Below are 12,837 nucleotides of genomic sequence, written 5' to 3' on the forward strand. Positions count from 1 at the left end.
TGTTTTTTAAGTATGATTATCAAAAACAATATGAATTATGTTTAAGTATTTATATATTTTAAATTATGATATTCATTATGCGATTACGTCTTTTGATACCAAGCACATTACCAGTTACGGTTTTGTGAACAAGTTAGATTTGACTGTACTAATGTACAATCCTAATAAATAAAAATACAAATGAATCAGTCTTACTCTCAAAATAACCTCCTGTGTGTGCATTAACACATTAGTAAAAGTGATGACAAAAACAACAAAGACCACAAGTATATCTCCCGTTAAATGTATAGCAACGTAACATGACTTCTGTTAGTTGGCTAGCCTCGAAATAATTCGTTCCTATTTAGATAGATTGAAACATATGATCTAACTTTGAAGTTAAATAATAACGTTTTAAACTTCGAATTTGTCTCATTCACAATCCTCGTTCCTCGCTAATAAGTGTATCTTCGTCGTTATATTTAGCTTTCCTTAATACGACAAGAAGTAAAATTGTATGTTATTTAAAAGGTCCTAGATGGTAACGAAAACATAAATGTCGCATTACCAGATAAACGCGTCCACTATCGTGTACGCAATGTGAGTGTATATCATTTAAATCCTCAATGGAGGAAGGAAACAACACCATTCTTTTTACATCAGTGGAAAAACAAGCTGATGAAAAACTTATTCAACCGAAAATGTTTTATATTTTGCATTTAAAGAAAAAGCTGCGAAAGCACATATAACACTATTTGATGCTTATCTAGTTTTGAGCTGCCGTTAGAGTAGCATTTCACCTGCTTTGTCTATTCTAATTATCGTAAGAGATACTACCAGGCAATATAGCTTCGCTCGCAATGTGTTTTTAAGTTTTCAGAGACCAGCGTGGCAAAATGTTGATGAAAGCTTCGATATTCGCTACCAACTCAAATTTACTCTTGAATAGCTGAAAACGTTGAAAGCTCCCAGAAAAATACTAACGTTGGTGAAAATATGTATTGATAATAAACTGCATCGCCATTTTATCCAAGAATAAGTGGATTACTGCATTATGGTACAGATGACCCTCGCCTCTTATTCACCTTACATAACCCACTCCGACTATTTGTTTGCTTCGCAACGCACAAGAGCACTTTACTACGTATTGAGACGTAGAAAAATGAGTCGACGATTGTTTTTTTACTTTATCTATGGAGATTACCTACATAAATAAAAGTATTTTAGTACTACATGTGCCACTTCGCTGGCAAGAAAACATAAGGCAATGTTGACATAGAATAAATTAAACATAAAATTAAGTCCGTAACCAGGGTCAAGCTTGGTTGGCCCCGTCAAGGGCACCAGCCGTTTGGGGATGAAACAAGAAGTTGGCTATATATACGCATGAAAAAACTACCTGTTGGAGCAACAGATTTGGTTTTTGCCAAAGGCGCCTGGAGGCTAAGATACGGAACTGCATAGAAGCCAGCATTTATGTTTGGTACGTAGGCAGTAACTAGTCAAGAGTTAAGCGGAAGGATATGTTGATTGGTGCGAGGGCGGCCCAAGTCACCAAGATCATTTGATTAAGCAGGTTTGATTAAGGCGTCTTGCCAAGCGACCGTGTATCGCATCGGTGCCTCAGCTTGAGAACAGGATACGTATTGCTGGTTATCTCTCGTACGAGGTTCTCAGCGGCCGCTCTTTTCGGCGAATGTTTTACCAGGCACTTGATATAAGGATGAAATAAAAACATGATTTCACAATACTCCGGAATATAACAGAAAAGAAGATAAACTACCTCTCTCTTAATTTTTTCTCAATGGTTGTTGAATTTGGATAATTAGTATAATTAATTAATTTGCATGAAAATATTTTGAATTGTTATTGTCCTCTTTGTAGGAAGTCCGCAATCCTAGTAGGATGATTGGGAGGTGGTGAGTCCAGTGCACAGTATCCTTACAACAAATGGCTGCTTTTAGCGTGCGATGCCAACGCTCTATCAAGCCATTGGCTTGAGGATGATAAGCCGTTGTTCGCAAATGTTTAGGGCCCATCGCTTGACAGAGTTCTCGAAACAGTGCTGTATAAATTACACCGGTCTTGAAGGGAGGAAACTTGTGATATTTGGGAATTTCTAAAACTGGAGCGGATAATTGGATATGTGTGATGCGTTTGGAAGTTGCTTTTGTAATGTTTATTCAACCGTCAGATTTGTACATAATTCAATTACCCTAGTTCATTTTTCTTACATTGGCGTCTGGTTTATACTCTCTGCTCGTAGTGTTGTCAAGTGTTGTTTATTTTTGCATGCAATAACAATTCAAAATATTTTCATGCAAATTAATTAATTATACTAATTATCCAAATTCAACATTCCGGCCACCAAAAGAGAATTCTTTTAAATGCATAAAACTATGTGATCGACGTGTAAACTTAACTTGACTTGACGCTCCAAATGTCAACAACGGTTGTTTACTATTTCCCACGTGTATCCTTCTTCCGTTCTAACCTCTCTGTTCGATTGGATTGGGTAGTAACGCGATTCTGCTGACGGCTCGAACAATTTCTTTTCCTGTGCCCACTAGTAAAGTTACTACTCTCACCTCACCGTCTTTTCCTGGGTGCAAAGCTGTTATTCGCCCTTTTGGCCAAACTGCAGGTGGGGTATTGCCTTCTTTCACGATCACTAATTGGTTCACTTCTAGCTTCACCGGTGTATTGTTCGCGTACTTTGCCCTGGCCTGTAGCTGCTGTAGATATTCTGGGTACCACCGTGCCCAAATCTCTCGCATCTGCCTTTGCACTAATTGGTACTCCTTCAAACGGTTCGGAGAAACCTTGCTAAGATCTACTTGTGGTACCGCCTGCATGCTACTCCCTATCAAGAAATGGCCCGGGGTTAGTGCTTCCAAATCTGTTGGCACGCACCAGCATCAGCATCCTATAGATGCGATGCAACTCGTGTGCCGCGCCCTTGAACGTCGTTGCATTGTCCGAATGCAATTCGGCTACTTTACCACGTCTCGCGACAAAGCGACGTAGTGCTGATAGGAAAGCAGTCGATGTGAGATCACTCACCAGCTCGATATGGACTGCCCTTGTCGCGAAACATACGAATATCGCGATGTATGCCTTCGCTTCGGGCTTCGGTTGCGGACGGTCGACTTTAACAAAAACGGCCCACAGTAGTCGACGCCGCTGACGGCAAACGGTCGCGTTGGTGTCACTCGTGACTTAGGCCAATCAGCTACCGCCTGTTTCACCAGCGTTGGCTTGTTCCGACAGCATGTGTGGCATCGATGGTACACGCTCTTTGCTAAGTTTCGGCCCCCAATCAACCAAAACTTCTGCCGGATCGTTGCTAACATGAATTGTGGCCCCGCGTGCATCTTTTGATGATGAGTGTTCTCGACCAGTAGTGTCGACAGCCGATGTGATGCAGCGAGGACAATCGGATGTTTGGTTGACTCTGGTATGTTGGCGTTACCAAGCCGGCCACCGACGCGTAACACACCCTTTGGGTCGAGGTATGGAGACAACCACTTTAATCTCGACCTTCCGCTCACCAGCTTTCCTCGTTTCAGGTCGTCCATCTCCTCCGCAAACGAATCATGTTGTGCCCGTTGACACAACCTCAGTTCCGCATCCTGCAACTCCGCCGCTGTAAGCGGTGGAACGGAACTCAATAGCGTCTTCATGTCCGTATTCCGCTTGACGCTGTTGATCGACGTTGACTTGCTCGCCCTGAGGTTGGAGAGGATTCGCAAGCAATACGCAACAACCCTTCGCAACTTGCCGTACGAGGAATAACGTGCGAAAAGTGTGTTGCTAAAGTCACACGTCGTAGAGGTGATGACTATTTTGGACACCGCTAACCGCTCCTCGATGTCCGTCTCGTTCTCTTTCGCGAGTACTGGTTCCACCGGCCACTCTTCCTGTCCGTAGGACAACCAACGTGGCCCCTGCCACCATCGCTCGCACTGCAGTAACTCTTCGGGCCTCAACCCGCGCGATATATCATCCGCCGGGTTAACGCTACCAGGAACATGACGCCAGCATGAAATTCGGGTCTCCTCTTGTATTTGCGCCACCCTGTTGGCGACAAACGGCTTCCATCGACGAGGTGATGATTTGAGCCAATGCATAACGGTCATGGAATCTGTCCAACAGATAACCGTCGACGATGAAACGTTGAGTGCTCGAATCACCTTCTGGAACAGGTGTACTGATAGCCGTGCTGCACACAGTTCTAATCTGGCGATGGAATGTGTGTTTGAGAGGGACACCACCTTGGACTTAGCCGCTAGCAATCTAACCGTAGAGCCCCGTGTCGAATCCGAGCGTACGTAACAACATGCTCCATACGCTCCTTGAGATGCATCCGCGAAGAGATGCAGCTGCAGCCTTTCCGGATTGCTATGTGCCACCAATCGAGGTACTCGCAGTTCGCGTAACACATAGAGCGTTGAGTGGAACCTCCTCCACTCTTCCTGAATCTCCGCTGGTAGCGGACGATTCCAGTCCAGCGTCTTCCCCTCGTGCTTCAATCCCCATAGGCGTTGCAGGAACATCTTGGCGAGTATCACCGTTGGTCCCAACAGACCAAGAGGATCGAAGATTCTGGCCGTGTATGATAACACCAGGCATCGTGTCAGCTCTTCTGCAGGGGGTGGCAAATCCACCCGAAACCGAAACATATCGTTGGATGGTTCCCAAACCAAGCCTAGTGTTGAGACTGCTTGGTCTTGTTGCCAGTCTAGAACTGATTTGATGGCCAAATCGGCGCTTGGAACACCATCAAGCGCAGCCGGTATGTTCGACGCCCATTTCTTTAGTGAGAAGCCCGCTGATTCCAACATCGATGATATCTGTTTACGTGTCTCGATGGCTTCTGAAACACTTGCTGCACCAGTCAGCAAGTCATCCACATAAAAATCATGCAGAACCGGGTCTACGGCTTTGGGGTACTCCTGTTTGTTGTCATGCGCGATTTGTTGCAACGTACGAGTGGCCAAGAACGGAGCTGATGCGATACCGTAGGTCACCGTTTGTAGCTCATACGTTGCTATTGGTTCGGTTGAACGTTCCCGATATCGAATGCGTAGCAGTTTTCGATCTTTCTCATAATGCAGGATCTGCCTGTAAATCTTCTCCACGTCTGCCACTAATGCGACAGAATGCTTCCTGAATCGCAAGATGATTGTGAGCAGATCATCTTGTACCGTTGGGTAAATGAGTAAGGTGTCGTTCAAGGAGTAGCCCGATGTTGTTTTGCAGGATGCATCGAAAACAACACGAACCTTGGTTGAAGAACTCGACTCCTTAATCACGGCATGATGAGGGATGTAGCAGTGCGGCTCACTATCGTCGACAGGTTCGGTGAGTTTCACCATGTGTCCCAACTGCTCGTATTCTACCATGAACCTTTTATACTCCTTTTCCATTACAGGATTGGCCTTCAGCCGCCGTTCAACTCCCAACAAACGCCGATCTGCTATATCCCTTGACAAACCCAGGACTTTCTCCGGTTTGGCATTTCACGGCAACGACACGACATAGCGACCTTGAGCATTTCGCGTAGTCGTGGAAGCATAATACTTCTCACACAGGTCTTCTTCCAAAGACAACGCACCGTCATTGGTTGCCAGGTGACACAACCGCAAATTGGGCCCAGAACAACGGGAAGTATTCCCAGAGATCGCCCATCCAAACGGTGTCTCCAACAACCATGGTTTTCCTTCGCCCAGTGACCGCTTCCTTCCAGTGTGTAGTTCCCAAAACGTATCTCCGCCAATAACCACATCTACCTTTCCGGGGACGTGGAAAGTAGGATCAGCCAACTTTATATTCGGGAGGAACCACGACTCTACGTTTATCGGTGTGGTTGGAAGATCTGCCGACGGAGTCTTTAGTACAAGGAATTCCATTGTTGTAGAGAAGTCAGCCCCTTTCGATTGAACGACCGCTGTAATGGAACCCTTGACGTGCTGCATCTGTTGCCCTATACCAGATATGGCAACGTCTACCTTTGAAAATGGTGTTAGCAATCGCTGCGCCATGGTTTCGGAAACGAAATTGCACATCGATCCCGAATCGAGAAGTGCCCGCGCATCATACGTGTTGCCGTGATCATCCACGAGCTGGAGAAGGATCGTTTCCAGAAGAACCATTTCCTCATCGGATTGCGCAGCCATGGTCACCGCTGAATTCACATGTAGTAGTGAATGGTGTCGTGCCTTGCACGTAGTGCACCGGTGCGACGAGCGGCAATCCCTCACTTGGTGATGACGATTCAAGCAATTCCAACACAGCCGTTCTCGTGTTGCGATTTCCCGCCGTTGGGGTACGTCCTTATTTGCGAATTCCGGACAAACCCGCAAATGGTGAGCCTCCGTGCAACCAAAAATGCACGGTGGTTGTGGTGGCTGTGGCGCTGACATATGCGGTATTGCCCTTCCTGCCGTCGCTGTGTTACCCACCAACCTTGGTCTATGTTCGAATATTTTTTTGCTACCGGCCTCCATTCTCGTATTTAGTTCAGTATGGGAAAACTCACGCGTTGACTTAAGGATTCGGACACGACTATGAAGGAAATCTACTAACTCCTTGTACTTATCTTTCGTGTGCTGTGCTGAATGGTTTTCCCAAGCCAAGATGGTCGCCGTGTCCAGTTTCATCAGCAAGAGGTTGGCGAGCGGCGTATCCCAGTACTCAACGGGCTCGTCGAGTTTCTTCAGCCCGTTCACGTGCCGCGTGAATTCACCCCCTTTCACGGCTCACTGTCGGTAGGTGATGAATCTTCCGGTAGTACTCGCGAACAAGCGTACACGGGTTGTCGTATCGCTTCAGCAAGGCAGTCCACGTCACGTCGTAATTATCTGCTGTCAAGGTGGTATGCTCGAAGAGCAATCCAGCATCACCCTTTAACGACGACAGCTTCATGATGTTAGGAATGTCCGCGGAAGAATCAATCATAGCTACAAATCGGTCCCGGAAAGTAAGCCACTTGGTAGAATCACCATCAAACGTAGGTAATTCGATTTTCGGCAGACGCACATTCACAGCACTCGATCGTCCCGTAGTATTCATCGTTGAATTCGCGATCAACACCGAATCACTCACACCCGGGTTCGAGGGTTGCCTTCGTAGAAGGAAACCATTTACGCGTCGGTTACGCGTGTCCATTTCGCAACGTTCCGCCACATACGTTTCCGCGCCATCCTCATCTAGCTCCGAAACTTTCGTGCTTGCCTGGAGAAAATCTTCTTAATACCTTTCCAGTTGGTCTAGACACACTGATACTTCACTCACTCAATCATCGGTATATTCACTGGTGAACTGTTCCACGGTTTTAATTAGCTCGGCAGCTTGGCGTTTTTTCAGTTGAAACGTTTTTAATTGTTTCGCCATTTACCTTTGAATTTTTGGCGCGTAGGATAATCTCACTGTAACTTGGATGCAACTTGTACGCAAAACCAAATTTCGAATGGCGCAAATTTGAAAACGCAATGGGTGTCGTTGCAGTTATGGGTGCCAAATTTGAAATGGCGTGGGTGGCGTCGGTTTTCTTACGCGTTCCGATCGAACTGCACACTCGCTTTTCTGTTCCTTGTTCGTGACACGATGTAATCTTCACGAACACTTCACAAACGTCTCCTTTGCCCGTGATAGCGGGGCAACCAAAGGTTATGATAAACACAACGGGTTTAAACGGAGAAATATCACACTTTGAATCACCACTGTACATAAACGGTACGTAGTGCCGTTTATTCCCAAATATGTGAACACGTAGTGTCCTGCTGCAAGTTTCACTGCACGTAATGCTTCCTTTCACCGATCCGGTTCGAAGGACCAAATGTATAAATTACACCGGTCGTGAAGGGAGGAAACTTGTGATATTTGGGAATTTCTAAAACTGGAGCGGATAATTGAATATGTGTTATGCGTTTGGAAGTTGCTTTTGTAATGTTTATTCAACCGTCAGATTTGTACATAATTCAATTACTCTAGTTCACTTTTCTTACATTGGCGTCTGGTTTATACTCTCTGCTCGTAGTGTTGTCAAGTGTTGTTTATTTTTCATGCAATAACAATTCAAAATATTTTCATGCAAATTAATTAATTATACTAATTATCCAAATTCAACAGCTTCTTCTTCTTTCTTCAAACGAAGATGATTCTCCATTGGTGTTGACATTGGTTTACAATCGTGCATATTAAACCGTAGAAGCAAATTCTCTAGAAAACTTCGCTGATTTATCCGGAGACACTTTTCACCTACTTCCCGTTCGATTTTCATTCCGAGAAAAATTCGCAATTCACCAATGTCTGTCATTTCAAATTCGCTGGATAATGATTTCTTCACTACTTTCACTGCGTTCAACCGATGACCGACCACAAGTAAATCGTCTACATAAAGCACCAAAAACACTTTATCACTTCCGATTCCCTTCCTGTATAGACACCTGTCGCTGGCACTTGAATGAAATCCAAGTTTCTCGACATAACTGTGAAATCTTGCATACCAAGCTCTCGAAGCTTGTTTCAGCCCGTACTGCGATTTGTTCAGCCGACATACAAGATGCTTGCCATCGTCGAAACCTTCTGGAAGAGTCATATAAATTTCTTCTTGCAGATGTCCATTAAGAAAAGCAGCCCTTACATCCATTTGATGTACCTCCATCTGTTGCTCATTTGCAACAGCAAGAACCACTCGCACGGTGTCTAACCGCGCAACAGGAGAATACGTTTCAGCATAATCGAACCCCAGTTACTGGCTGAAACCACGTGCCACTAATCTCGCCTTGTATCGATCTTCGTCGCGTGATTCTCCACGTTTCACTTTGAACACCCACTTACACGTAATTGGTGTTCTTCCCCGAGGCAGCTTCATAAGGGTCCAAGTTTTATTCTTATCAAGAGAACTTATCTCTTCTTGGATTGCAGCTTTCCATCTATTCCAATCCGGTGACACTTTCGCTTCAGCAAGCGAATTTGGCAGATGATCTACATAGCTCATTGCACTATATGCAAAACCCGTGTAGTGCATATTATAGTCATTATGCCATGCTGGTGGTTTTCTGTTCCTTTCTTCCCGACCTTTGGGTGATCTAGCTTCTGCTTCTTGATCATCACCGATACAGCTACTAAAGCTGTCCTCAACTGCATCATCATGTAGGTTTTCATGAAAATTATCGGAATTACCATTCATTTGCACAGACACTTCATCATCCTCCACATCACTATTACATTCTGAACTGCTCTGATGCTTCCTGACGACAAATTCATCAGAAGGTTTAGAAGATGAAGATAAGTCACTTTGTTTCACGTTTTCTATGAAATCAACGTCTCGTGCAACAACGATTTTCTTCTGTTCGAAATTCCACACACGATAACCACAAGGAGCGTATCCGATAAAAACCCCTTTCCATGATTTCCAATCAAGTTTTCTTCTTATTTCCTTGGGTATATGTACATACACGACACAACCAAATACTCGCAAATTATTCACATTCGGTTTCCTATTCTCCCATACTTCAAACGGTGTCTTTAGATTTCCTAGAGCACTAGCAGGACTGCGATTTACCAGATACGCTGCTGTCTGTACCGCAGGAGCCCAAAATTCTTTTCCAACGCTACTATGATCAATCATAGATCGAACCTTTACAATCAGCGTACGGTTCATTCTCTCACTCACACCGTTTTGCTCTGGAGAATATGGGACTGTCCATTCAATTTGGATGCCCTCCTTCTTACAGAAACCTTTGAAGTTGTGTCCTACATATTCACCACCATTATCACAACGGATTCGGGAAATGCGTTGACCGAACTTTGCACTCACAAATGCTTCATATTCTATGAACCTTTCTAGCACCTGATCTTTGGTTTCCATGAGATACACTACAGTGAAACGGGGTTAACGGAAAAAATAACGTTCACCGTGTATTCCAACTTGTGCAACGGGTCCACATACATCGGAATGTATCAACTCTAAAACACGTTGTGATCTAATCGTTTCTCTTGTTGAAAACGGTTTACGCGTCTGTTTTCCAACGTGACACGACTCACATACGAATTCATTACCTGAGTTCTTGCAACTAGCATTCATCCCATCTACCATCCCTTTCTTGATAATGGTTTCAAGGTTCTTCGCACCGAGATGTCCAAACCGTCGATGCCACAGTTCCAATTCCTTAGGCACACGACCACACGAATAAAAACCCGCATTAGCACCACAAAATTCTCTGTAAAGCTTCAGTCCATACAGCTTACCAAACCGAGTACCTTTTGCGATGACTTCCGAATTGTTCTCGATTGTTATTTTACCATTTGCAAATAACACAGTAAATCCAGCGGTTTCTATTTTTCTTACGGACAATAAATTTTTTCGTGCTTCAGGGATATAAAGAACGTTTTTCAGCGTTATTTTTCTCGATCCCCCCTTTTCCGAAGAAACAAACAAGTTCAAGTCACCATATTCGTTAGCAACAATCGTTTCACCCTCCTTTGCAACCGAAACATACATAGGCTTTTTCATGGGAACTAGCCTACTGAAAAGCGAACGATCATTCGACATGTGCTCGGACGATCCCGAGTCGACAATCCAAGTCGTTTCCTGGAATTGCGCTGCATCGCTGACCAGAAAACACACATTGTTGTTGTTGGCCACATGCGCACTATTTTCACTTCGTACTTTTCTGTTTCTGTTTCTTTCTGGACAATCGGTGATTTTGTGCCCTTCACGATGACAACCGTAGCACTTCCATTTAACTTGTTTCTTCTTATTGTGTTTACGTTGTTTCATTGTACCAACACCAGAAAAAGCGGCTTCGTCCATTTTCGATACACGAGATTCACACTCACCAGAACTTTGCTTAATCTCCTCATCTAATAATCGACACTTGACAAAATCCATTGTTAACTTTTCCGAAGGCATTGTCTCTATCGCCGTAACCACTGTAGCATACTTTGATCCAAGTGTTACTAGTAGATAGCACACAACATCAACCTCCTCTAAATTAACACCTGTAGATTTGTACTCTCGCATTAATCTTTCGAATGTCAGGAAATGTTCACGCAAAGCACCACCTGTGTATCGCAGCATTAAAATTCTCTTTTGCAAGTGAAGCCGACTTGCAATGCTTTTTCTTTCGAATACGCCTTCTAATGCCATCCAAATTTCTTTGGGAGTCGCCTTGTCCTGCACGTATTCCAACATGTCATCGCTGATTCTAGAAATCAGCAGCGATTTACAATGACGATTCTTTTTCTCGCGCGCTTTCCATTTCGCCTTTTTTGACATAGATACGTTTGCGGCTTCTTTCGTTGCTTCGTCAAACAATTCTTCATCCACTTCTAGTTCGATGCATTCCTTCAAATCGTGTTCTTTCAATAGGACTTACATACGAAACTTCCACTGCGGATAGTTTGAACTTGTCAGCAAAGGTACACGTGCCACTTCACTTTCGCGATCCATTTTCACGAAGTAAAGATTTCAATAATTAGCAATATGCGTAGTCTGGGCCCATAACCTATTGTTATATTATATTCAACATAAGTTTCCAGAACGGCATCGATTAGGAAAACAAACGTATCTTTATTATAGAAGCAGAACCTTTCTCTACTGCGTTCAAGACTGGACTGAACGCCTTACCCATGTGCAAACCAGGTGGGCACATTCTTATCGCTTTGACATAAAACCAGGTCGCATCATATCATTACGGAGCGTACATTGTGTTTCCTAATAGTAATTACTGTTATGACGATCCGTGTTAAAAAACACCTATTTTACGTTGTAATTGTTAAATGGCTAAAAACGTATTGATTGTCTCTAATAACTGTGCGTCTGTTGGTTACGCTTTCGGGTGGATTCATGTGGCAAGCCTTTCTGAAAATGGTTTATTTAAGCCTACAGCGCGCATATGCGGCAAGTTACAGTTTAAGTAAATGGTCACATTCTAGAATTAAGTTTCAAATGAATTTACATATTTCTCTGCTTCTACTGGGTCTCGTTAATAATGTGATTGCTCTGCTACACATGTTTTAAAAGGTTAAAACTCTAACCGCCTAATTTCTTGATGACTTGTATCAAATGGTCGCGTTTTTTATATGTGTTTATATGATGTTTTATATGATATTTTATATGATTCCAATATTGTATCAGTAGATAGCGTTGGTGGTGGTATAGTGGGTAGTAGTATAGATGTAAATACTAACGATATTGACGATGAAGTAGAAGAACCGGCTGTTAGTTCGATAACGAACCGTTGTTGAACCGACCACGCGAAGGAGTGATCGATTCGGAGATCTCCGCGCAGATTCCTGGCCTTGTCAGAGTTGCTTGAATCAGGCGGCTAACCTTTTTTCCTGGATAACCAAGAGAAGTTTTTAGCGGCGGACTCGCACTTCACTAACTCGGCGTGGACAACGTAAATGCCGTAGCTCGATCAGACGATTAGCCTTTTTTCCTGGATAACCAGGAGAAGTATCTAACCGTGGTTCTTGCTTGGCTTAATCTCGCCTTATTCTTCCGACGGAGTGGGGAGACACCAAAGTGTGGGACCAACATCCGGGGGGAAGGCAAAGGTGAAACTTTCCCGATTCTGTATGGATACCCTAACAATGAAACACAAGCTTCTTCGTTGAGGTTTGGATTACAAGTCAATTTTATTCTCTTTTTTTTTTTGAAGAATCACAAAATGTTTGATTTTATTTCAAATTTGATTAAATCGCAGCAACTTTTACAAAGGTTTGCTTATGTCTAGATATCCTGCCTCAATAGGTGTTTATGCTAGTTTTTATGGTTTCCTTTTTTATGTTGGTGTAAGGTTGGACCTTAATTGTGTTTTGAAGCGATAACAGCTTATGAGGTGG

The 12,837-nt window shown here is 43.8% G+C and overlaps 1 protein-coding gene across 1 annotated transcript; it reads right to left on the bottom strand.

Moving 5' to 3' along the window:
- Positions 1 to 3,038: 3,038 nt before the first annotated feature.
- On the bottom strand, positions 3,039 to 5,408 carry LOC118506429. The gene has a single exon (XM_036043580.1). It carries the CDS (start codon positions 5,406 to 5,408, stop codon positions 3,039 to 3,041), a length of 2,370 nt encoding a protein of 789 aa, XP_035899473.1.
- Between the last annotated feature and the right edge of the window lie 7,429 nt (positions 5,409 to 12,837).

The sequence above is a fragment of the Anopheles stephensi genome, chromosome X (assembly GCF_013141755.1).
Source record: "Anopheles stephensi strain Indian chromosome X, UCI_ANSTEP_V1.0, whole genome shotgun sequence".
NCBI classification, from domain to species: Eukaryota; Metazoa; Arthropoda; class Insecta; order Diptera; family Culicidae; genus Anopheles; species Anopheles stephensi.

What these genes read in the sequence shown, in the direction of transcription:
- LOC118506429 (XM_036043580.1), bottom strand. Translation starts at nt 5,408, where the DNA reads ATGGAAAAGGAGTATAAAAGGTTCATGGTAGAATACGAGCAGTTGGGA.